The sequence below is a fragment of the Drosophila mauritiana genome, chromosome 2L, assembly GCF_004382145.1.
Source record: "Drosophila mauritiana strain mau12 chromosome 2L, ASM438214v1, whole genome shotgun sequence".
NCBI lineage: Eukaryota > Metazoa > Arthropoda > Insecta > Diptera > Drosophilidae > Drosophila > Drosophila mauritiana.
Window position 1 is genome coordinate 18,597,898 of NC_046667.1, and position 25,521 is coordinate 18,623,418.

Below are 25,521 nucleotides of genomic sequence, written 5' to 3' on the forward strand. Positions count from 1 at the left end.
GGATTTTTTCGCCCAGTGCAAAATGGGAGATGCGAGAGCGCGACGCGGTGCTCACCTCGCGACGATCGACTGCCGACTGACCGTCTGGGAAGCTCGTCCGTCGTGGAGAGCAAACAAATTGATTTTCCATTTAGTGGCTTCTGCCCCAGCATCGCCGCCGTCCCCGGCTCTCGCCGATGGCCAGATACTCTGCCTTCGGCGGGGCAAAGTGTTCTCGTGAATTGATTAGGCCGTCGTTTCATTTCTCCGGGAATGTGAGCCAGTTAATTTGTACGCAGCTTATGCAATGGCCAGCAATCGAGGAATCCGAGGAATTCCATTCTATTCCGATTCTATGCGCTCTTTGGCGCAGTGCAGCCATTTCGATTTTTATGGCCCCACTTATGGGCTCCAGCAACAGCACCAACTCCAACTCCAGCTCCTGCCAAACCACCAGCTGATCACAGTGGCTCATAAAAACAGCTGACTCCAATTAGCCACATGGCACCGGTACCGGCATCCTCATCGGCATCTCGGACTGGACTCTTCTCTCCGCACGCACATGGTCAACTCGAAGTCCAGGCAGGAGAATTCCCATGCAGACTCTGGAGCGATTAAGTTTAACGAGCCGGCAATGAGGAGTTTTCGTTTGCGGAGAGCATAGAATGTGCATGAAGAAATGAAGGTGGAGCTCCGTAACAAAACAGGGTAATGCGGCTAAAGTGAATTCTAAACAAAAGTTACTGCAGAAGTGGCTAAGAAATGTGAATTTCGATACTGAAGTATATGCTCCAAAATATTGTTATGCAACATTTCTGCATATGCATTTTGCTCTCTGTGTACTGTGCTGTGAAATCAGTGGTTCACCTTGATTAACTCATTTGATGGAACACGTAATTCCCTTTTAATGTACTCTAATAAAAGGAATAAAAAGTGCTGTTGTTTTTTAAGAATCATCTTGTGAGTTTTTTAATAGGGGTAAGCTTATATGAAGTTGTATTTATTCATTATTAAAATATTCACAATCTTTTTTAGTTCTGTTTCACACAATTTCAAATAAATATATTATTTGTAATAAAGAAAAGATAATTCATTAGAGCTACAATATGAGATACGATTGCTTGAAGAGATTCCAATAGTCCCCAAGTTTTACTTCCCTACCGTCATCTTATTTGTATAAAAGATGATTTTCTTATTTTTCAGCCCCGGCGAGTGGTTCGTGTCAGAGTTCAATTAATTCAATTAAGTGATTGGGTGCGTGTAAACTCAGATCAACATATCAGATCAATGGGAAGCGCTACAGAATGCAGTAGCTTTCTACGATGACTTTGAATAACAAATATAGTCCGATGTTGGTATTTATTCATATCTTTATTTAAATAATGCAATTTTAGGTCCTACTTAAGTGGAGTCTACTCCGGCGGCGTGTTGTCGTGAATCCACTCGGAAAAGTGGGCCACGGATGTGTAGACACTCGGGATGCGCAGACCGCCGCAGTTATCAGATCCAAAGGACATGATGCCGATCTGTGGGATAAGTTACTTAAAGTTTTAGTTGCAGATAAATATATAAAGTTTTCCGGCACTAGATAGCAGTAAATTACGATTTATTGAACGGATTGTAGATCGAATGCATTTCATTACCTGTGAAAAGATGCCGTTCTCTTGTATGAATAGTGGTGCTCCGCCGAATCCTTGGCAGACGTCCTTGCCCTCACCGCCTGCGCACATCCATTGACCCTCGATGGAGTTGGGCGATTCCAGGGCACCCGTGGAGCCGTAGTTGCGCAGGCACAGGTCCCAGCTGGTCAGCGGCACGTCCAGATGCGACATCTCCGGCTGGCGGACACTCGACGTGGACATCTTGCCCCAACCGGCGATGGTAGCCCGTTTGCCCACCACCAGGTTGGCGCGTGTCTTCTGCAGGCAGATGGGCTGTGTAGCCACTGGCGGTGCGAGATTGGAAATGGGTTGGCCGCCATTAATCTTACATTCGACTTCTGATCGCTACCTGCCCAAATCTGCAACATTGTTGCCTGGCCCAAAGGGGCTTGCGTATACTTTTTCGAAAGGGGGCCTCCGGAAACAGAACTACTTAGTTTGAAATACAAATGTATCTACTAGATGATATCAGATTGATGAACATGCCATTCGATTTATCGCACAAAAGTGCAACTTGATTTTTTTGATATTTGGCAGCAGCTCTTTTAGCGTTCCAAGTAGTAATTTTGTTTGTGCCGAAAAAAGGAGCTCCCCATTGGAACACGCCCTTGCTCTGGGCCCATTTATTTATCTCGGACCGCTGTATTTTATTGGGCATTATAAAGCAATAAGGATGAACGCAAACAAGTTGGCCAGCCAACTGGGCGACGCCCCTTTTGGGTCGCCGGTAATGATCTGTTTACGAACTGGCCAAATTGCAATTAGCCAATCGATTGCCTCACCGATCGGCCGTCCGCTGCTCCCTAATGACCCCTATTCGATATGCTATGTGCAATATGGTTTTACGCCTCCGAATTCAATTTCAGACCATCAGCATCACGTTCGATGCGATTCGAGTCCGCGGCAGCGGGAACCCACAATTTGCAAGTATCGTAAACACAAGCCAAGTTCTCAATGAAGTGAAGTGCTGAATGGGCCAGGATTCCTGGTTGCGTTTGAGAGGAGTTACTTTCGAGCTTGGGTATACCATTACCGAAGCCATTGAACCGAGGCCAAAAGCCACAAATCAAAGTGGATCCGGTGACCAGGTCGCGATCAACCCATTAGTTGGTACAGCAAACACGCAGCAAAGCCCGACGCCGCCCAATTAAGTGACATGTGGGGATCGCAAGCCCCAACCTCGTCGCATCAGCTACATGACATGTGAGCTTGGAGTGGAGCGGTCGGAAAGATGACAGAACAAAACGATTTTTAATTAACGCCGACACTGCCAAGCGTAACCACCCATTGGACTTCGATATATGTGTATGAATATAGATATACATGTATAGGGGTGCCTCCTCCCCATCCCGCCCAGAACTCACCCGAATAGTTTAGCGGCGTTTTGAGCACCAGCAGAGCAATGTCATGGTGATACTGGCCCTGCTTGTAGTCGGGATGCACGATCACATGGCTGATGGCGTGGTTGACGGACCGCGGTGCACAGAATCCGGTGTTGGCGCAGTCCGGATCGCTACTCGTATCGTACTCGCCCACGCGCACCGACGACCTGCAAAAGTGCGGAGTGTGGGAGAAAGTCGATCAGATGCCTCGCCAACCCACAAGCATCGTGATGCACTGCACCCAGTGGCCAACTTACAGTCGGTGTCCATCGGCCTTGGCCAGAGCGCAATGGGCGGCCGTGAGGATGACCCGGCGGGCAATTACGGCTCCGGCACACGGATAAGCAAAGGCTCCAGTGTTGACATCTAAATATTAATTTAACAATTACTTTAGAAACATCTAGGAATAATCTATTATTGACACAAAAAATATATATTTTCAACTGGCGAAATCCTGCATTTGTCTACTAAATATATCTCTTACGTTTGAAGCCGATGCGCGCGACGAAGGGATAGGAGCCCAGTCCCTTGTAGAAGTGCCCCTGGACCAGGGACTTGCCGCACACCTGGTTCTTCTCCAGCGGACTGCTGGGGCAGCAGACGTAGGGCAGCTCCTCGCTGGCTCCGCCGCAGTAGAGCGACTTGTCGCCGTAGTAGCAGCTCCGGGCCACCTCGTAGATCAGAGCGGTGCAGTCGTGGAGCGGGGTGCACTCGGTGCCCACGGAGCAGCCCGTCTGTCCGGCGTTTTGCACCACGTCGTAGTAGGAGCGGGCGGACACCGAGTGTCCAGTAGTCTCGTTGCTCCGTGCTCCGCTCCTTTGCTCTGCGTTTCCGTGGCTCACGGGCACCAGAAGTTTCTCTGCAAGATGCTTAGGTTAGGCTGGATCTTGGTTTCTTTGGCACTAAATATTGGCATGTTTCATACACCGTAAACACTTAATTTGAATTTCAAGATAGTACCATCACAGGAGTAATTTCCAGATTCAATAAAATACTTAGTAATATTCATTCTCTAACTTTGATAATGTTACATTTTTATTTTGAATATTTATCACTTTTAGTAGCACTATTATCCCTTTTAGACTATATCCTACCGAATTCTCCCGATTCCGCTCGAACGCTTGCCAATAGTTGCAAAACTGGTAAAAGTATTGTTAACGCGTGCATTTTCTTAAACTTTTGCATATATGCTTTTACTTTTAAGTGGCAATACTATTTGTAGGTAAAGGCTCAGAACTTCGGTTTCCGGTAATTCGAACCGTGCAGGTGAACAAAACTCAGTCAACTAAACGAGGCGATGCCCCAACTGGCCGATCGGCCAAATGAAAATGAAAATCTACGTGTTCACACAACCAGATAAGTGTATCGCACACATATTAACTTCTATATACTGGTCTGCGGTTATTAACTGATTTTTATGACAGTTTGGTCTCGATTCGCGACCATTTCCAGGTTGTAATTTACCCTCCAGCCGCTCAGAAAGATACATATTTCTATGGCAGAACTGCGGATCCGTCCGTCCATTGCAAGCGATCTCGTGAATCCGTCCGCAGTGCACTGTGTGCTTTTTTCTCGTTTTGGCCATTAGTGGTCGTTTTGGTAAAAGTGAGTTTAGGGTCGGTGGGTTAGGCCTCAGCAACTATTGAATGCCCTACAACATACACAAAGTATGATATACAAAACAAAGTAGATATAACGTTGATCTGTATCAGTAACTTCAGAGTATTATAGCTTATTACCTAATAGTTTATATCACTTCTTTAAAGTATCCCCCTTTTAGTAGGGCACTCACAGCTCCACTTGGCCTACACTTTCCCCTGTTTGGTGATGTATGCTATTATTTAAGTGAGATTAGCTTACGTTTCTCGCATTCTATTTTGTTTTGGGTAATAATAAAATATGTTGAATGAGATCATTTAGATTTGATAAGCTGGCGCATTTCACTGGACAAACGGCCAGCCGGTTCCAGTTTTTTAGGCAGGAAAACAAGCGCGACAAACGCACATTAAATTGCTTAATATACGTATGTGTTTGCCAGTACCACTGACCACCAAATTGTTTTGTAATTTAATGCCGAATTTTCCTTTTTTATTGTCGAACATTTAATGGCAGCGTTTTACTTTCATTACATTTAACGCCACTCCGGCCACTTGACAGACAACCAAAGACATAATTTCACTTTTTAAATGAATGTGGTCTAATGGTGACGGTCCATGCCGATGCCGATCTGCTCGGAATCACTATTCGACAGGATTCTGTCTGTGAAGGTCCATATTGCCGGCTGCTCCTGAAACAACTCATCAGCGAATATTAGCAGATCGTCGTCTGGCTGTTCCGGTGCCGGGTAGTTGGGCAAAACCTGGCGGAATACGTTGTAGCGATCCCGCAACTCGTCACTCACTTCCTCCGGACGACGATCCTGGTTCAGGAGTTGCTGCAGCAAAGAGTACAGATGGGCCTGGTTTTCAATGCTGCAATCGGGTAGAAGATTGCTCACGCCCAGTACATTGAAACACATGGTGCTCAAGGTGTCAGTCCTTCTCCAAAGTCGATAACTCTGTGGTTTTCAAATCTTTAAATAGTTACAAAATTTGAAAGCAACTGTACCAACCAATTCGGAAAATTACGAAAGTGAGCTCTTTATTTTGAAGGTAAATGCAATGCATAGGTATATTTTTTTTATTTATCACTTGTTTTAGAAGGAACAAAAGTAACTAATTAATTGCAATGCTTATTGTGGACGTTTTGCATTGCATATTGCATAATTTACCTGCTAAACTGTTAACCCATTAAATGGCCAACAAAAGAATGCTTTTCCATGTGAACGGAAGCAATGATATTCACATAAATATAAACGTGTGATATGTATGTACATACATATATGAATATGGGTGTGCAAAAAAGTTAGTTTTGCTAGCCGAGTTACCGTTATGTGGCTCTTATTACCGCTTTGATGTGCCCATTAACGTGTTTAAACTGTCAGTAAATTGCTGAAATATTAATGACCACCTCACATAGGGAATTACCCCCCGCTCTGTATGAAACATCAACACAAAATTTAATTGTTTGGGGTTATATGAGATGCAAAAACACTGCATTAGATATAATGTACAATTTGCATTTAAAGTTAACGTTTAGGTTTTAACCCATCTTTATTAATTAGAGACTTAGAACTGTATCCGGAGGAGTACATACCAGAGAACTGCAGCTTACCACTGGCACTCAAAGTGCACCCGCTAAACAATGGGTGTCTAGGCACCCAGGTGTTTTTAGACACTCTACTTAGGATCTCTGACCCGCTGTCTGTCCCGATCTATGTCCCGATCTTAACAGAGAAATCACTTTTGAATGTCCAGAAAATTATTCTTGTCTAAATTATAATTATACCCGTTACTCGTAGAGTAATAGGGTATACTAGATTCGTTGAAAAGTATATAACAGGCAGAAGAAATGTTTCCGACCATATGAAGTATATACATATATATGTACATATGTACATACATTTATTCTTGATCAGGATCAATAGCCGAGTCGATCTAGCCTTGTCCGTAGGATCGTCGAGATCTTAGGAACTATAAAAGCTAGAAGGTTGAGATTCAGCATACAGATTCTTAAGACAAGGGCGCAGCGCAACTCTAACGCCCGCAAACCGCACAAAATTGCCACGCCCATACTTTTGAACTATTTTTCGAAATTTTTTCAAAATTTTATTAGCCTTGTAAATTTCAAGAACCGGTCAAGCCCACACTTTGGAACAATTTTTAAATTTTTTTTCATTTTATTCCCCAATATCTATCGATATCCCAGAAATAGGATGAAATTTCGCGTTCGCATTCATACTAGCTGAGTAACGGGTATCTGATAGCCGACTATAGCATTCTGTCTTGTTAACTTATATCGCTTAATAGATATGTAGTAACGTAATTATGCCTTCCTCACAATTCACCGCGGTGGTCCGCCGCATCGATTCCTTGTTAAATAAACAAACATTTCTCGATATTGCGCATCCACTTAAGCCGAAATCAGAACCCAGCCACTAGGCAGGCACATAGCCACGTAGCACATAAGAATTCTTTTTCATATGTTGCACATAAGCATAAGCAAGAAGCGCTCTCGCGCAGATCAAGTAAACAACCCACTAACCCAGTACATCTAAGATTTTTTCACACCAACTGTTTCAGTCTTAAGCTGATATTCAATCAATAAAAACGCAAGGCGGATTCATTCTGAGTTTTTATTTATTTCGGCGTTGATCTTAGTTCAAATACGGATCATTTATTCGACTCATTTTACTATGTATATGCAGTATGTATGGCTTCAGATCAATATACAGAGGTGGTCAAAAGTATTTACACAACGAGCTTTTTTTTCAATTGTCAACTAATTGAAAAAAAAGCTCGTTGTGTAAATACTTTTGACCACCTCTGTATGTTTATCTGTAAACGAAAATGAGCTTTTTATAGCAGCAGAAAGCTTTGAGTCGAATTTTCGACATTCGAATGTTAATTCAAAGCTTTTATTAACAGAATTCGTTAACAGAGCACTGAAATAATTAATATCCATATAATATAATGCCATCCTTTTGGGGAATAAAATAAACAGAAATATCTTTATTCCTTAAAGAACCTAATTACTTCGAAAAAGCGTGTTAGCACTTCTAGTTCTAAAGCTTTAACTTCGTGAACCAGTAATTTCGCCCCTTGGGATCGACGATCTGACACCGACACAATTCTTTTCCCTGCGACACTAGTTCGGCAAACTGGGCAACCATGGGATCCCGACCGCAGGATGCCACTGAAGTCACCTTGTCGTTGTCATCCAAGAAGTAGGCAACGAACTGCAGATCCTCGAGACTTCCGTCGATGACAACGTCCCTGAAAAGTCCATATCCTGCGGAGCGAAAGGCTCTGCCGAAGATCACAGTATAGAAAAAGGGAATGGCTTCCAGTTTCGCAATGTGGCCACTCATGTTCAGTGCAGCAATGCGTCCGTGGTATTGCGCCAATCCATAGTGGCTTATATTTACTCGATCTGGAAACCCACCCAAGATATATGCATGGGCTATATCCCCGCCCACATAAACATTGCGTACTCTAGTCTGCAGAAAGTCGTTGACATCCACGGAGCCATCGGGATTGATGCTGATACCACTCCGCTGGAGAAACTGTGTGTTGCACTGACAACCAGTGCCGAGAATGAGCAGATTACAGGGTATTCGCGACTTATCCAGGAGCTCCACTGCAGCCACCTCCCCACGGCTGTTTCCCAAAATCCTGATGATTCCACTGCTCATGCGCAAATCTACCTTATTCTCCTCCAGGAGCTTCAGTATCCGCTGTCCTATCAACTCACCCAATGTGCTTTTGAAAGGCACATTTTGTCGGGCTACCAGGGTAACGCTGCCCGCTCTGGAAACGAGATTGGCCGAAGCCTCGACAGCCATGAAACTGGAACCCAGGCACACCACTTGGGTTGATTTGTCCACCATTTGGAATATGCTCCTGGCATCGCCAATGTCCCTAATGGTTTTCACATTTTTCAAGTGCACTCCGGGTAAGTTTGGTGTGACGGCGGAATAACCTGTTGCTATATAGATTTTGTCATACGGAAACCTTTTGCCATTAGCGCAATGAAGGATGTTGCAATTCGTATTCAACCTTTCAGCGGATACTCCCAACTGCATCTCTATGCCGTAGTCCTTGTAGAACTGTTCTTCCCGAAGGGCCAAGTTCTTGGTATAAGTGTTCAACAAGTTCATGATCCCTGTTCGATCATAGGGCAGATGTTTTTCCCGGCAGACGAGGGTCAAGCGACCAGTGAATCCCTCCTGGCGCAGCGTCTCCACACAGACAGCACCTGAAGGACCACCTCCCACCACCAGAAAGTGTCGTTGGTCCTGCCAGTTACGGCTTGCCATTGGTTTTATTCTTGAGTGTCGTAGTAAATAAGATCGCTTCACTTGGACGAGCACCTGGCCTCTGGAGTCGACACTAACTCGATGACAGGGCAACGAATCTAGTCCTGGAAAGTTCTCAATGTCACCAGTAGTCAGATTGAAACAAGCTCCGTGCCAAGGACATCGCACCCGATTCCTGGACAGAACGCCCTTCGCAAGGGGAGCTCCACGATGTGGACACATGGCGCCAACCGCCCGCAGGATTCCACTTTGCTTGACCAGAAGGATGCTGGGTATTCCGCGTGCATCCACTTGCCTCATCTCATTTTCTTGCACTTCAAGCTTGTGGCACACGACCACAGGATCGATATAATCATTTTCTTCCATTTGAAATGTTGAACTCAGTTGAATGAGTCATATTAATTGACAGAATAACAATGGAAAGTGTGAAGCACAGAAAACCAAAGCTGGACTATCAGATACCTATTAATCATTATAAAGAAAATGCTAGGCGGATGTAGATATGCAAGCAGAAAAGCTGATACCCATCATATCACCAAGGCGAATCATCTTGATGAAAAATCTATATATACTTCATAAGTTTGGAAACGCTTCCTTCGCCAGGAGTTCTTAAAAGCGTTAAAATTAATTAGTACACCTTTCTGGTTAACAATTTTTGTTGTCTTTTATTCTTATGTGTCAAATAGTAATTTATTTCATCGCATTCGTTTTATCATTTACGTAGTTGCTGCTTTTTTTTACTGACATTTCTATTTGGTTGAAATATTTTTGGTTTTTGTAATTCTTTTATTCGTTAGATATAAATACGACATCACGTTTTCGTAATTGATATTTCTCCTATGCAATTTTCTTGTATTCCTATATAAAGCAATAAATAACTTGTTGATGTTTTTGTTGGTTTTGGTTTTCCGGGCAGGGCCTAACCAATGTTGTGCTCGCCATGCCCCGCATTTGTTTGACGCTATACAGACTTAATTAATTTAAAATTCAGTTTTAGTTTCCATTCACTATACACAAATATACAATATTTACAATAAAATATCAGGGCTACGAATCTAAATGATAGAGCGAAGTAATCGTTCGAAACAGATAATCATAACGCCTAGTAACATTCAAGCCGTGTCAGGTGTATCTTCAAGCTAAGCCCACCTTTTGGCAAACCGAAGTGAAATCAAGGATTTTGAGCAAATTGTGTTTTGGATTTTTGTTTTCGGTGTAGGCTTCCCAAGAATTAAGAAGGCTTAGGGCATAAACAATAGGGTGTGGATGTGTGGTGGTGTGGAGGTGTGTGTGTGTGGTAAAGCCACGCGAAGCGTTGCCACCTTTCTCAGGCGCCAAGCATTTCCGCTCATGTTGCTGAAGTCGATGTTGCAGCACGCCAAGTCACATGTTGCTGCATCTAATGTTGTTGCTGCTGCTTTTCCTGTTTCTTTTTCTGTTGTTTTTTCTGTTGCTGCTGCTGCTGCTGCTGCTGTTGCGAGCGTTCTGTGTGATGCCGCTGCTATAGCTGCGACGAATGTGGCTGATGCTGCTGCTGCTGCTGGGCAGCGGCCAGCAGCAGACTGCGCGACTGCATCTCAAAGTAGCGCAAGAGCAGATTCGAGTATCAGTAATGTACGCCGGGCGCCGACGGATTGGGGGCGGTACTGACGCTCACCCCGCCGCTCCCGCCGCCACTGCTGTTGTTGTTGTTGTGGCTGCTGTTGTTGTTCGCATTGTTGTTGGCGCTGGTCGTGTTGGTGCTGCCCGAATCGCCCAGCCAGGAGTCGGGGCTGGGCGGAAAGTCGGGGTATCCCTGATCGGGACTGGAATCGTTGCTCAGATCGGAGACGTTGTTGCTACTGTGGAGGCGGTGGTGCGCCTTGCTGGCATGCAAACTAGACCCGACCGCTTGATCTGAAAGCAAGGCTAAGGTCATGAGTTCTGAGGAATTGGAAGCACCAGGACAGCAGACACTCACCTATGTTGGTGTACACAATGTTGTCCGGATAGGAGCCGAACGTGTGGCCCTGGCCAACTGGCGGCGGCGAGCGACTGCTCGGCGGATACTGCGACGGACTCGAACTGCCGTGCATGTAGGATCCACGGATGCTGTGCGGCGAGGCGCCCTCGTCCAGGCCCAAATTGACGGTGCTATAGCTGTCGTTGCTCAGATCTGCAAGGAGTGGAGGTGGAGATTGTAGCTGGGCGGTCATAGTAAATGCTATCCACTGATATCACTTAATGGCATATCTAGAAATATTTCAGCTATCTTATACTGGAAACCTTCAGTTTGTTCAAAAAATAATGGCAGTGAACTTTGAAATTCTTTCAGACTACTTGACAATTTACATTCAACCTAGACACCCAGTCTAGGCTCAAGCACTCACCGTGGTGACTGAAGCTGTCGTAGTCAACCTTCAGCTCATCCTTGTCGAGGAATTTGTCGGTGCGCGGCGAGCAGTTGCCCTTCATCGAGCGGAAGTACTGGCTCCAGCGCGTGCGGCCCGCGTCCTTTTTCAGTCGCTTCTCCTTGGCCCGCCTGATAGGATGGATAGGAGCATAGGTAAAGCATGGGAAAGTAGGGGCAAACGCAGTAGGACGCACCTGTTCTGGAACCAGACCTGCACCACCCGCATGTCCAGGCCCGTGTCCTGCGAAAGCTGCTCACGTACATGGCGGGCGGGTTTGGGGCTGTTATTGTAGGCCGTTTTCAGGGTCTCCAGCTGCTTGGCGGTGATGGTGGTGCGCGGTCGCTTATTCGGCTGATCGCCGTCCAAGGAGCCATCCAGATAGAGTCCTAAGTGGCGGAGTCTACAGATTAGAAGGAGTTCTACTAGTTGAATGGTAAAAGGATGACCCACCCTTGGCCTTGGCCTCCTCGTAGTCCCGCTTGCAGATCAGCTTGCGATCCTCCATCAGGTAGAACTCGTCGCCCGTGTTCAGGGTGCGGGAGCACATGGCGCACAGGAAGCACTGCAGATGGTAGACGTTGTCCTGCGCCCGACGCACCACCTGCGTGGGCGGAATGCCCATATCACAAGCGGAACACTTTGTACCGTAACGTCTGTTCGACCCGAACATTGGCAAGTGCGACATGGAAGGAGATTTTTCATTAAACCAATTTGGCCTACCAAACGTCCCACGTCCACCCACTGCCAAGGACCTTGGCATTTGAGAAATTTACTTACTTGAAGAAGTCCTCCTTGCAGAAGAGCTGGCCATTCCGCGCGAAGCACTTGTCGTTCAGCTGGCCATGGCACTCGCTGCACTGCAGGCACTTGGCGTGCCACGTCCTCTCCAGCACTTTGAGGATGAAGCGGTCCAGGATCAGCTCGTGGCAGCCACCGCATTTCGGGATTGTGGCTGTGGGAAGACGGAAGGATATCCAATTAAATGATATCAATGCTATGATGTAGGATGCGCTATTCCTGCACAGGCGTTAAGAGTTTTCCGCTTTTCTTTACCCATTTTGTTCTTAAAATTTTATTTTTTCGATTTCGTTTCAGTCAAATATTTTTGCCTATTTCACGCACACAACAGAGTCAAGACAACTGTTAATTGAGTTATTTTAATCAAAAATGAATTTATTTTGTCGTCTATTTAAAAAGTCACTATATAGAAAAGATTCCGATTAGAGCGTAAGTATTGAAAAACTAGAAGTGTTTCTACCAAAAAGATTTTCAAAGAGATTTTAAAGAAGATTAGACTTCCGTGCACATATTACAGTTAAATTAAAAAATCAAAATGGGAGATACAAATATATATATATTCTCTGATAGAAAATAAAAATGATTATCCTGTTATAACTGCACTACACATTGTTTTTCATTGCAATATTTCAATTTTATAAGAAGAATGGAAATGTGCTGAAACATATTAATTAGATGTAAATAACATCGGCTTTGATATTATACCTTTGGAAAATTAATCAAAAAGCAATTAGCAAGCTGTTGAAATCACATTTGTTAATAAAATTTAATTATTTAAATTTAGAAAGTAGCTCGTATTGCGATTAAAAATTATATTTAAACCGCGAATTTGATGATTTCCCTAAGTCCTTTTTCGCAATTGCAAAAAGAAAATAACACATAATCACTAGAATTATTCTGATTTTCATAGCACACCCCTTCTCTTCTAATTTACATGTTTTTATCCACAACAACACTATACTTTCGATCCATATAAATGTAGATTCTTGACCGTTCCTTTTTTGAAATCACACAACTTGTCTTCGGATTGACACGACCTATGACCCACTAGGTGTATCAAACCGAGGTGGTAACCCTTTTTGCTACTTACATAGCAAGAACTCTGGCAATTGACTCAGGTTAATCGGCGGTACGCGATCGTCACATTTGCCATTGGACAGGAAGTCACTTTTGAACATCATTAGCTTCAAAAGTTCCATACTGTTGGTGGCGGTGGAAATCCCGACGCACTCTGATTGGATTCTTTCCCTATGCAGAGCAATCAACCATCACTTTCACAGTTTCACATTGTGGTTTCCGTTGGCTCAATCCACATTATGCTTGATTTTGCACAAACTTTTTTTTTCGCTAACGAATTTCGGATTTAGTTTACTTTTTATTTGTATTTTTCGGCTTGGCTTGTTGTCTACCGTTATCACAGAACTTTTAGCTGCACGAATGACCGGGCAAAAATACCGAGCGGCAACTTCGAGGCTTGGAAAGCAACTGACGACTAACGGCCCACGATTCGGTTGCTTATTGGAGAAGGGGGTGGACTGGAATGCAGCCACGCACACACACACACAGGGGCTGACATAATCACAGCTGGAATGAGAAACCCAACCCTTAGCGCTTCCAATTGGAAAGCCGATTCAGCTGCACCCTGTGCCAAATGTGTGCTGCTGTTGTTGCTGCTCTGGCTGTGCCAGTTTTCCAGACTGGCCTTTTTTCGCTGTTTTCTTTTGTATTTTTCCCTTTGGCCTCAACAATTGAGTTTGGGTTGGTCGCCAAAAACAAAAAGCGGGGAAATTGCATTGTAACACTTTGCCACATTCCATTTTCCACTGACATGCGTGTGCGTGTGGCGTGCGTATGTGTGTGTGTGTGTGTTACAGGGGGGTTTTCTTTTGGCTTTTTTGTGTGTTTGTGCCTGGGATTGGTTGTTTTGTGTGCGTCGACGTCGCCTGCAGTTTTCGGGGAGTGGTCTCTGAAAAGCTCTGTTCAGCTCGGCTTTTTTGCCAGCACCCGCGCTCTCTTTCTGGCACTCGGCCCACCTCTATTCCACTTTCGTGGTCTCTCTCTCGCTTTCGCATTGTTGGCAAATTCGGTTGGAAAACACACTGGTGTGCACTAAAAATACACATAAATATGTTTGCATTGTTCTGCACTGCAGTTCGGCCGACTCTTCTTCTACCCTGTCATATCCTGCCCGTACATTCGTGTGTGTGCGTGTTTGTGAGTGTGTGTGTGTTTGTGCGCACTTGGCTGCCATTGCTTATTGTTGTGTCATTGTTTCGTAACTGTGAAAATGACCTTAAAGCCGTTAAATAGCTGACTGACTGACTCCGACCGACCGGCTGATCGAGAGCAACGTCTGCGCACCTGCCACCCAGGAACGCCTACCCCTACCCCTGGCCCCTAGCCCCCACGAACCCCCTAGCCCTTAACCCCTAACCCTTTGCAACCAAAAACCCACACCGAGAAACTTCAATCAAAATGCTACAGTTTTATGCTTAAGGTTCAAATTTCTATTATTCTACATTTCAAAATAATTTGTTTGAGAAGGAGTATCGAATCACCATATTGGAAATATAACAATTAGTTCTATTCCAACGATAATTATTCTTTTCTTTCAGTGTAATGCTTAGGGAACTTTGATTTTGAAGCGTAAAACCTTAAATTCCAATAAACTTATGCTATAGGTATATTTAAATTTCAAAATTTTATTTAATAAAATTAAATTAATTTTCCTTGGAATATGCTTATGCAAAATATAGATGCCTAACTCAACAACATGTTGTGTCAGCAAGTTTGGTCCGATATTTCTCTCAGTGCATTATAACACTCTCGAGCGCTTCGACCGCCCGTCAGTTAGTTTGCCAGTCGGTTGGTGAGGCGAGACGAGACGAGACTTATGGCTATGAGCTGCCAAGTGGTCGGCGCTCTCGGCCTCTTGGTTTCGGCCATTTTCCAAAGGCCAAAATAATGTGCGTAGCCAACGGGACTCGCACCCACACACGCACGCATGCAAACGAGGAAACCCACACACTCGCATTTGGCATTCGGACTTTGGAGAGTTTATAAAGGCTCTTCTTTGTAATTTGACTTGACAGTCTGGTTGGAATATATGTATCTTTCTGCAGTTCTCCCAGGCTTCTCAGATTTTATTCACAATGGCATTATACACTGAACGATAACAGCTTTATGTAAAATACAAGAAATGACAATAAAACATTTGACCACGGAAAGTAACCGATATATATATTATTTTACAGGAATAACATGAAATGAAGTTAAATTTGTGATAAATTTAAATTTATATATCTCAAATATTTTTGAAATCAGATAGCAATCTGGTTTTGAAGCATCTTTGTTTAACTTTTCCTTCAGATATGTGCACTTTAAATTCGTAGTCTACTTCTTGGGGATTTCGCAGGCCCCATTGAAATGGGCACAAGAATGGAAGCACACAATTGTGTTCGTCGAATGAAAGAAAACCGATACAAATTCATGGCAGACAGCGGCGTTGTCAGGACTCGACAACAGGACTCACAACAAAAAGAGCGAAAAAGAAAAGCGAATTTGAATGGCTGCCCTGGGCAAAATGGCGGCCTCGCAATCGAAGGCAAATTGAGCGGCACGCAGCCAGGCAAACAGGAATATACCTAAGTCAACATACAATATATGTATGGTTTTATCCATGTCGCTAAGCATTACTTTGGACAGCAGGAGAGCAGGGAGCCGGGTTCCTGGACCCGGAGGCGAGCTCAACTATGCTGACAACCGGCAAGGCAGCCAAAGCCGGGATTACGTCTCGCAGGAGCCAAAAGCAGCTGTTTCCGTGGAAGCACATCGCTCCACCCCGATATTATGGTATTAAGCGTCCAGAGACAGGGCTTTCAAAAATTCATACAGCCAAAAAACACGACATGTCCTCGACTTCTCAAGCTGGACACACGCAACTCCAGCGACTCGCCTTTTCTTTTTGGCCGAGCTTGTTGCTTAATCGCGACGGGCGAAAGACAAATGCTCATCAACCAGGTGGGTGGTGGTGGTGGGAATGGGGGATACACCCACAACCAGCAACAACTACAACCACTTCCCCGATGAGGGTGCACTGGGGGTTGCGGGCACGCCCTGTAAAATGGCCAGCCTGCAGCAAAACAGCTAAATAGCAGATGAAACAAAAACTCGGCTATATCTCAGCATAAAATACAGAGTATTATATCAACAGGAATATGGTATTGCATCACTATTTATATGCTCAAAACCTGTAAAGTATTATCTTTTCTCATAATAAAAGGAGTTTCAGTACTACAAATATGACAACTCCTGTATGATATCAAGCTGAATATCTAACATCTACTATTTTCTATTGCCACTCAAGTTAGCTAACTGGCTTAAGAGTCCCACAAACCTTTCCTATCGACACAAGACTAGAAGCAAATAGGGTAAATTTCTTGCAGTGTAACCTCTGGCTATATCCTCGTGGCTTTCATAGTTGCGCTGCAACTCGTGGCCCAAAAGTCCCTTGGCGACTTTAGTCTGTCGTGTTGCCTCAACGTTAAGACTTAAAAGCGTTGCCACCACACTAATGCCTCGCAGCTTACTCTTCCATATTGTTCGGTTTATAATTTATATACACTTTTTGTTGCCACTCGGTTTAGCTGGTTGAGCTGGTTTAGCTGTCTTTCGAAGCTCACCACGTTGCCGAAAAATAAACATGACTAAAATGTCAAACCCAGAAATATGTGACACTGTTCTTGCAGTCAAATAAAACCATTTAAAGTTTATTTAAATTGAATAAACCCTAACAAATACAGTTTGTCTTCCCAAGGGAAGGGAAATCGATTTTTTAATACCATAACTTTGCATTTGCATTGGATGAGTTCTGTCTGTCATAGCCTGGCTAGATTCCATTTCATCGATATAATTAGCCCGCTTCTGATCGATTCCGCGACATTATGTTATTTTGGGCCAGCGCTGACATCTGTTCAGATCCTTTCCAGGTAATTAGATTGACAACTTAATTGATCTGCCCCACCTCGATGGCCGCCAAGAGTGCCCACCAATTGCAGCTCGACGACTCCAAACAGCAAATGACCGTAATCAACATGAATGGAGTAAGGAGTGTGGAGCTCGGACTCATATGGCCACATAGCTCGACTCCACCTCCGCCGCCAGCGGAGTCCGCGCATGGACAAACAAAAGACCCATTTAGATAAAGAGTCAAAGTCATAATCATAATAGAGGGCGGTGGGCCACTATTTATATGTATGCCCCACCCACTGAAACATTTCTCCTGCCCAGCAGACCAACAGCAAAGTGACCAACTAAAAGTTATTACGCAACACCGATGCACTTCGAAAGGGGTAAAAAAAAATGGGGAAAACGAGGGAGCGAGGGAGCGAGGGAACACGGGAACGAGGGAACGGCCAGAAACGATTGATATCGTGCTGCCAGAAGGCAGCGAACCAACCCAACTCATAGGGCAAAATGCGCGATAAAATATTGAAAGCACTCCAAAAGCATTAATAAAACGGCATCCGTGCTCCGTGGGCTGGGTAAGTGGGCACACGTGAACTTTACACCTCCGCCGTGGTCCGGGTCAGGAATAAAGTAAGGCCAGAAGGAGACAGGACTCGAGCACTCCAGGACACGGCAATCCCCGCCAGATGTGCCTTCATCGCGTGCGTGCCACTCGTTTGCCGCGCCGCACGCATCCATTAGGATTCAAATTGTGCGCGGTGGCGTCGTCCTCGTCCTGGTCGTCCTTTTTATGCGACGGCCTCCCCGACTTTGCCTTTTTTATTTTAAGCACATACCCTTTCCCGGATATTTTCTACCGAAATATTTAAATAAAACTATGTGGAATAGTTTTGGCCAAAAACTACATATTTGCATTTGGATTATAATACCCGTGCTTTAAGGAGCAAACTGGATAAGCTGAAAAGTATTTAAAGGAAGCGTTCCCAACAAAATAAACGGGATTAAGAACTTAAGAGCTATGTTTAGGTAATATATCTGTCTAGAGATTTTGAAACAAAGAAATAATTACCTATACGTTTATATTGCTTAAAATTCTACTCTAACCCATACATTAAACAAAATATATGCTTCGGTGCAGAAAATAATAATGTATTTTCTGTTTTTTTTTTAAGGGTATATCCACAACTTTTTTCAAATACTAAATTATTTTGCTGGGATGGGTTTAGTTTTGGCTACAATTTGACAGTTCAGTGGTTGCACGCGTCGTCACTTTGCATTGGAAAAGCAGGGCGTCATCTGCAAGGACTCGTTGCCCAGGCGAAAGGACACGAACGCAATGACCGCCGCATATTATCTAATTAGGCGGTACTTGTAGGCCACATTACGAAACAAAAAGTTTCGCCATTTGGGGGCAACAATGTACAAAAAAGTGGCACTCAACTTTATTTGGGGTTGATTTGCGGGTGGGAAACAAAGCGATTTGACTGCGGGTTCCAAAAAATTAGGTGAAGTTGGTCAAGAAGAGACATTAAAAAAGTTATGAAAGCAACACAAAGCCAATGGCTTTTAAGTTAGTAGACTTTGAGGAACTTTAATCACCTGCCTATATCATGGTTGCTTTAAAGGATAAAAAATGTTAAAAACCCTAAGAGGGAATTTAACAAGAAAATATTTATGAAACAATTTCAAGTTAATTTAATTTCAAAATAAAAAGCACGTTCTTAAGAATGGAAAGAACAATATCATAACAGATCTTACTATCTTCCTTTTACATTATATTTTCATCGTATTTGGATAGTAACAGTATTGCATTATATGTGGTTTTCCAACACACCTCCAACTAAGAATCTGCCTTTCCCAATAAAATGTATATAATTCAGAAACCTTTCGTAAATTACTCCACCATCAGACTATTTTTCCGGTCAATAGATTTAGCTAAAGAAAGTCCAGTTGGATGGGTAGCTCCATCCTTGGACCGCCGAGTGGTGAACTATTTATCATAAAGCAGTGGCGGTGTGCAGGACAAAAGTGGAGTTGGGTGTGGCGGCCTGGCAACGCCCCCTTTTAAGCTTTCCAGGACTCCTTGAGCGCGCGACTGGCAGCGCATCTGTTCCAAAGCATTTATCAAAATGTCAATGCAGCACTTAACCAAATCCATTAAGTAACTTCGCCTTAGCCTCCGCATCCGGATCCCCAGCCGCTTTTCGCACTCATTCAGTCGCTCAGTCAGCCAGTCCGTCATCCAGTCATCCAGTCAGTTTGTCATGCATTCATTCATCTATTCATTGGCCATAAAAAGCGCCGGCTATTGTGATCCGCCGCCCAACCGCCCAACCACCCAGCCACCCACCAACCCATGGGCAAACTGGTAAATGCGTCCATTTAGCGGCAAACAAGCGACAGATCCGCTTGTAATCCTTTAAGTGTATGCAGCGCCAGTCATGGATATGGTCGGATATGGCAACGGGAATGGAGGACGCCAGAAGGGGCGGCGGAGGACTCCTGGGGCGGGGCACTCGCACTAACGCACACAGACGCAGAGTCAGTCTGGTGACAGCAAGTGCAATAATTTGTTTGCAGTTTTCCCCGTTAAGTGCTCTATTTTGTACAAATGGAAACATCACCAGGCAAAGGAAAACGTTCTTGTTCGAGGGTGTTGCTGCTGTCCTGGCCCACATCCTTGCCCACCTCTTATCCCCACCCCCCTGTCCATTCGATCACCCGCCCCTTTGAGCAGTCGTTGTTGTTGATCTAACGAAATCAATTCGACAAAGTTAAATAAAGACGAATCGAGGGTGGCGGACAAAAGGACTCGCCCAGGACGAATTCGTGACTGACTCGGAGCAGCCTCATTGACAAAGTCAAGTTCCGAGTGGAAGGACTTGCAAGCGGATCTGGCACAGTGGTGGCAAATCACAAATTAATTAAATGAAATTGAACTTCAAATCACTTCACTTTTCAAATCATTTTTTGAGTAATTTAAAATATTTCATAATCAAGAGAGATAAACAAAACAGAAAAGTTATACTTAAAGTGTTAAGCTTTCCTTAGTTCTTCAGGATATATCTAAAATTTCTTACTTCTGTTTACACCACACAGGACCAAGTGTTCACCCCACTCCGGAAGTCCAAATAAGAAAGGAATTTCCGTTGAGCTCTCGCTTATGACAAAATCCCGCTGTTTGTTTTCGGAGTTTTACGAACACATAATATATATTCATTGCCTCTGCATTTTCGAGGACTTTGCCACCCCGAGATCCGCAGGGTGTTAACAAAGCGCAGCACCAGGCAGCAGTGGGTTAAATCCTCGGGCGCATTGATGACATATTGGGCGCAACTCGGGGGTACTTTGTGCTCTACATACCGTAGTTAATGTTAATGCTTTTAATGTAATAAAAGCATTTGCAGCGTTTAAGGGGCGTTTCAGCATGAATTGGATGGCTTGCTGCTCGGTCTGGAATTGGACAGGTTCTCGGTTTGTTCTCACTTGTTGCCACGATCGTTGATGTCACATGTCAGCAAGTGGATTTCGGACCACTATAGCTTGCGAGGATTTGGGATATGCATTTGGACAGATCCTATGCCAACTGACCTCATGAATAATCCTGTTTCCTGGTAAAAGGGAGCGCCCGGTGCCGTGGAAAACTGGTTCCAGGACACTCCCTCTTGTCGGCCAGGTGAAGACAGCCAGGCAAGTTTATTGTGCAACTAAAATGGGTAAGCCATAAAAGGAACGGCTTGGTGCTTAACCATTCGAACTCACCTCCGCCGACCTTCCCACTCCACAGGGGTTGGGTGCTCAAAAACTTTACGGTGCAAAACAAGGACTTGCTACTTTTCACGGCGAAGCTTTTTTGCCTTTTGCTGCAATATGTTGCTGATTATGCCGCTGGGATTAAGTGTCAGTCTACCCAGCTGCATAATGACCTTAATCAATTTGCCCAGCAACCCTCGGCGTCGAGTTTTCAGCGGCACTTCAACTGTTGCATCCGTTAAATGCGACTGTTTGTTTGTCCGTCCGAAGATGGGAATCACTTAACACGGAGGGAGCGACGCCGGGACAGTCATCGATATATTGAACTAAAGCAAGCGGAGCAATAAAAAAGGCAAATGCTCAAAGACCTCCTGTAACTAGAGATGAGTCAACTGCGGTGCTTCGGGGTCGAGGAAGGAGCAACCCTCGGCGCGCTAAGTGGACTCATCATCCCGGACACGCGCTGCGTGGAGGGCCCAACCCTCGGATAGTTATCATCGTCATATGGAAATTCTAGCCGGGTGGAAACTCCGGGAAAAACGCGTGCGGCTTAGCTGCGACTTATGCGCCCCCTCTTCAGATTTCCAAAGTGGAGTTCCGTTGGCTCTCTGCTGAGTTCGTAGGTGCGAGCCACGCACTTGTCTTGTTAGCCACGTTAAAAGTGGCTCACACGTGCCTGCAATTAGGGCTGGAATGGTAACTCGATACGGAAACGGGTCTGAGCACTACTCGCACCACTTGGTCGTGTTAGCATGAAGCCAGCTTTCCTTACACTAAACAAAATTTAAAAGGAATTGTTAAACTTTAAATAATAAGAACGTTTCTAGAACTGCAAGCCAAGTGAAAATAGTCTGCCTGTCTTGAATTTCGTATCAATTCTATTGAACAGCCTTTCAGCAATTCCACAAGTTTTCGTGCAGTGTGGGTGAGGTGCGTGTGCTCAGCACCATTAAGCTGTCTTAACCAGATAACTGCCCATCTCCGACAGCGGCGACGACGAGCAGGTTCATTTCCATTAACCGGCAAAGAGGCGTTTAAGTTAATAGCAATGGCCCCCACAACTCCGCCCACTCCGGGCCATTCCGAAATCCGGAGAACGGTGTGCGGCGTGCGGAGTGCGAGTACGGATCACGGACTCCCCTCCATTAGCGCGTGCCGTGCCTCAACCGACGGCGTGTTGCACTTTGGCTTTGCCACTTTTAGTGTTTCATAATTAAAAATGTTGCCGGTGTCGTGTGGTCGACCTGGTCTCCAGTTACCAGTAGCAGATACCACACCATCTCACTCCAGGCAGCCACCATCAGCTCATGCAATATTAAGTCACGGGGACGCACAGGACCCGAACCCCCACGACGATGGACCCCATCTGCAGCTGGGCCATTTTGTCGCCTGCTCCGCCGCCATTTGCCAAGGTGAAAGTCTTTTTGGGCACCTTTTAATGCGTTTGCTTTTAATTCCGGGCCGTGAGCACTTATGTCCTTGCCCCACCGCCCGCCCCCGGTTCCTGGTCATTCAAAGTAAGTGGCAACAAAGCGCTGCGACATGTTTACCTCGCCTTTCACCAGGACCTTCTTTATTATGCCTATTATAATTTACTTTATGCATTTGTTTCGTATTCCGTTTTCTTCCCCGGCACTCGGGTAGTCTGATTAAGTCTTTGTGGATGGGTTTTCTAGGACGGCATGTTGTTCTCCTTTCTCTCCGCCAGTTATGCAATTTGTTAATTGTGGTTCTTCATAATGGTTTGCCAGGGTATTTTGCTTTGAAAGCAGCTTTTTTACAATTTCTTGCTTTGTTTCTGAACACACCTATTTTAAATGTTCTTCCTAATATGGAAACTTTCAATTCTCCCACGTACTTATATTCCTTTCTACAACTTTTCCAAGTAGTTAACCGCTAAAAACACTAAAAAGTAAAAAGAGCCGCATTAAATTGCATGCTTTAACCAAAAATTAACTGTCAAATATGTTCGTTCAACAATTTGAGAGCAAAAACTGCTTGGCAGGACAATTGGACCAGGACCAGAAAAATGGGGCGGCTGGGGTGCAAACGGGGGCGTGGCAGGGCGCAGTGCGGACCGTGCAACACAATAACTTTTCAATTTATGGCGCACATTCCATCTGACGGCCATTAAACAATGGGATCCACTCGCCACACACATTTTGCTATTTTCCGTATTTTCATTCTTGTTTCAGTCTTGCTCGTTTTCAGTTTTTCCTCTTTTTGTTGAAGCTTTTGTAATGCGCTTGGCTTTCGGCTACTTTGCAAAAAAACATTTTGTTCGCCAACTGTTATTTCCCTTCTTTCTCTTTTTTTTTGTTTTTTCTGTTTTTTTTTTTCTGGCAAACAAAAGGCGCGCGCCCGTTGGCAGCCATTGAAGCGTCAAGTCCGAGCTGCAAGCTGACCAAACGACCACCGGCACCCTTGACCGTAGCTGTAAAATGTGGGAAAAAAAGGTTTACGCTTTTACGGTCCACGGTCCACGGTTTACGGGCGGAAAAGTGCTGCAGCTCCGAAGAATAGGCGACAACGACGACGACATGGAAGGCCCATGTCGGATGTCAGTTGGCGGCGAAGTGGGGAGGTGGGCCACCACTTCTTCAGTTTTGAGTGCTCCCCAGCTAGGTGCCCATCATCAATCGGGTTCGCCTCCTCCTTCGCCTTCGCCGCCGCCTCGTTGAGCCGCCTTTATGGTTATGGACGGCGATTTCCGTTTCCTCCACCACTACTACTACGTCCAGTCCTTATTGTGCCTCAACTGCAACTTCATCAAGCGGGCAGGAACCACTGGGCAAGTCAGGTCCCCAAGAACCTCTTCGTGCACTAAGGAACTGATATCTGGTCAAGCAAAGTGTTTTGTTATCTAGCAGATTTCAAGACTTTGAAAATAAAAACTCATATTTATTCTTTGCATTTCTTTCAAATGCTTACTTTCTTAAAGATCTGCATAATCTGGAGAATCGTAAAATATTTAAGCTTCAACACCCGAACTTTTGGCCAATACCCAAGTCAAGCTACTTTCAAAACTACACAACTGTTTATTTTCGAGTGTATTAGAACGAAAAGTGGGAGTTCCAAACAAAAAAGAAACGAAAAATGGCAGAAGAAAAAGGTTTATTGCGGTCTCTATAAAAATACACACTTGGGGTGATTTCCTCTTTTGAAGCTGGCACAAAAAGTCCTAGGTGTGGGTGGTATGGGATGGTATAGGAGATGGTATGGGATGGCACGGAGTGGTGGGGTGCAGCATGGAATCGCTTGGGTTGGCTTGGGTTAGCCGGGTGCTGTTGGGGGTTAGGTGGGTGGGTTAGGTGGTTGGGTGGTTCGGCTGGGTACGTCTACTCTAACGACTTCGTTTCGGTGCCCATTTTATTTGCCTGCTCCGAGAGCTCGACTACTCGACTGTGCTCTGTGCTCCATTATCTTGGCTTTGCCTTTATGGTCTTTTGTGTGCGTTTGATGAAGCCAAGATGGCGCAGAAAATGGTTGGCCAGGCTCTGAAATGGGGGAGAAATGCGGAGCATGTGGAGTGGGAAACGGGGAAACTGGGAAACTGGGGGAGCACGGAACAGGGAGCAGGGAGCAGGGAGCAAAGAGCTATTTCTGCCTGCCTGCTTGCCTGTTGTTGAATTATCAGCCACAAAAATGGACGTCGCCATATTTATAAAAGGACCCAGGATCGCAAAGTGTGCGCTCGGAAAGGACGCAGCAAATCTGTGTGCAAAGGAGTGGAAATATTGGGATGCGGATTCAATTTCGACCAGAATTTACGGGCAACTCTTTAAGGAAGGACATTTTACTTTTTTACATCCTCAGCTCTTTCAGTTTCCTTTAACCATACTCATATTCTTGGCTTCATATTCTCGAACTCCTATTAATTTCAAACATTATTCGGCAGTATTTCAAACTCTTAAGTAAATGAAAAGTGAATTCTTTTAATTGACTTGGAGTAGAGACACACATTTAAAGTTATATTACAATATTAAACTCAAAACGAAACCTTGGGTCATTTCATCGCGAACATAAATATTGTCTGGGATTTATGAGTTCCTTTTATGAAGGGTCCTTCACGTGACAAATAAAGTGTAGCTCATAACTCTCGCCATCCTCTCGCGCCAGGGACAAACTTTCAATCTGTGCCCCTTTGGCTGTCGTAACTGCATGGTCACGTCCACAGGGCCACGCCCACCCATTCCGGCTGCGCCCACTGCCTCCTGGAAGTTGAGGCCATAAACTCAACTTAGCTGCAAGTTCTCAGTTGAGATTCGGCAAACAAAAAAATTGAGACGTGCAATGGCCCGCTGCAATCACCAATTTACGTGAGCTCCCTGCGGCAAGGAACTGGGAATGTCCTGATCCTGACACGCCCACATTGGTGACCCAACTGCATGTCTACCCAGAGGTCATCACAACATTACCGCCAACCCACCACCCGTTCAACCCCAGCACATGTACACTGTGCAAAGTGCACAGTTGTAGGAGAATCACAATTCCAAGGATAACTTAAGGATAATTAATATAAATATTATTAAATATTATAATATAAATATTATTGATATCCTTATTGCTCTGGGAATACTCCGGATGCAACATACAAATTTAAGGATATACGAGCAATTATAATTCGTTTGGATGTGCAGTGCTTAGATGGTATCTTTGTTCAAATTATG

The 25,521-nt window shown here is 44.7% G+C and overlaps 4 protein-coding genes and 1 long non-coding RNA gene across 8 annotated transcripts in view; 1 reads left to right on the plus strand and 4 right to left on the minus strand.

Annotated features, from left to right (window-relative positions):
- The first annotated feature begins 359 nt into the window (after window positions 1-359).
- On the plus strand, window positions 360-1,614 carry LOC117137523. The gene is made up of 3 exons (XR_004459162.1): window positions 360-687; window positions 1,183-1,233; window positions 1,374-1,614. It is a non-coding gene; the product is annotated as an uncharacterized LOC117137523 (long non-coding RNA).
- LOC117137504 (chymotrypsin-like protease CTRL-1) lies at window positions 1,352-4,279 on the minus strand. Its single transcript, XM_033298988.1, has 6 exons — window positions 4,117-4,279; window positions 3,507-3,881; window positions 3,280-3,388; window positions 3,005-3,189; window positions 1,623-1,924; window positions 1,352-1,505 (listed from the first exon to the last, which is right to left on the minus strand). Exons 1-6 carry the CDS (start codon window positions 4,205-4,207, stop codon window positions 1,392-1,394), a joined length of 1,176 nt encoding a protein of 391 aa, XP_033154879.1. The 5' UTR covers window positions 4,208-4,279; the 3' UTR covers window positions 1,352-1,391.
- An 821-nt stretch (window positions 4,280-5,100) lies between these two features.
- On the minus strand, window positions 5,101-5,677 carry LOC117148833. Its single transcript, XM_033316489.1, has 2 exons — window positions 5,634-5,677; window positions 5,101-5,579 (listed from the first exon to the last, which is right to left on the minus strand). Exon 2 carries the CDS (start codon window positions 5,538-5,540, stop codon window positions 5,220-5,222), a length of 321 nt encoding a protein of 106 aa, XP_033172380.1. The 5' UTR covers window positions 5,541-5,579; window positions 5,634-5,677; the 3' UTR covers window positions 5,101-5,219.
- Window positions 5,678-7,685: 2,008 nt separating this feature from the next.
- Window positions 7,686-9,460, minus strand: LOC117145569 (apoptosis-inducing factor 3). The gene has a single exon (XM_033311278.1). The coding sequence runs from the start codon at window positions 9,303-9,305 to the stop codon at window positions 7,686-7,688; it is 1,620 nt and encodes a 539-aa protein (XP_033167169.1). The 5' UTR covers window positions 9,306-9,460.
- Window positions 9,461-9,584: 124 nt separating this feature from the next.
- The window catches only part of LOC117150248 (LIM/homeobox protein Lhx4), a 28,262-nt gene continuing 12,325 nt past the window's right edge, over window positions 9,585-25,521 (minus strand). Inside the window, exons 1-7 of one of the 4 annotated variants that reach the window (XM_033317047.1) lie at window positions 13,221-13,621; window positions 12,110-12,284; window positions 11,783-11,985; window positions 11,526-11,718; window positions 11,309-11,460; window positions 10,900-11,094; window positions 9,585-10,835 (exon numbers count right to left, since the gene is read on the minus strand). In XM_033317047.1, the coding sequence (XP_033172938.1) occupies window positions 10,546-10,835; window positions 10,900-11,094; window positions 11,309-11,460; window positions 11,526-11,718; window positions 11,783-11,985; window positions 12,110-12,284; window positions 13,221-13,329 (1,317 nt within the window). In that variant the 5' untranslated portion in view covers window positions 13,330-13,621 and the 3' untranslated portion in view covers window positions 9,585-10,545. Of the gene's footprint in view, window positions 10,836-10,899; window positions 11,095-11,308; window positions 11,461-11,525; window positions 11,719-11,782; window positions 11,995-12,109; window positions 12,285-13,220; window positions 13,622-25,521 lie in introns of those variants that run through there. The other 3 variants (XM_033317046.1, XM_033317044.1, XM_033317045.1) reach the window with 3 other exon arrangements.

Coding starts and splice junctions, on each gene's coding strand:
- LOC117137504 (XM_033298988.1), bottom strand. CDS start 4,207: ATGCAAAAGTTTAAGAAAATGCACGCGTTAACAATACTTTTACCAGTT. Junction 3,882..4,116: donor AGCGGAATCGGGAGAATTCG/GTAGGATATAGT, acceptor AGCATCTTGCAG/AGAAACTTCTGGTGCCCGTG. Junction 1,506..1,622: donor AGAACGGCATCTTTTCACAG/GTAATGAAATGC, acceptor CTTATCCCACAG/ATCGGCATCATGTCCTTTGG.
- LOC117148833 (XM_033316489.1), bottom strand. CDS start 5,540: ATGTGTTTCAATGTACTGGGCGTGAGCAATCTTCTACCCGATTGCAGC.
- LOC117145569 (XM_033311278.1), bottom strand. CDS start 9,305: ATGGAAGAAAATGATTATATCGATCCTGTGGTCGTGTGCCACAAGCTT.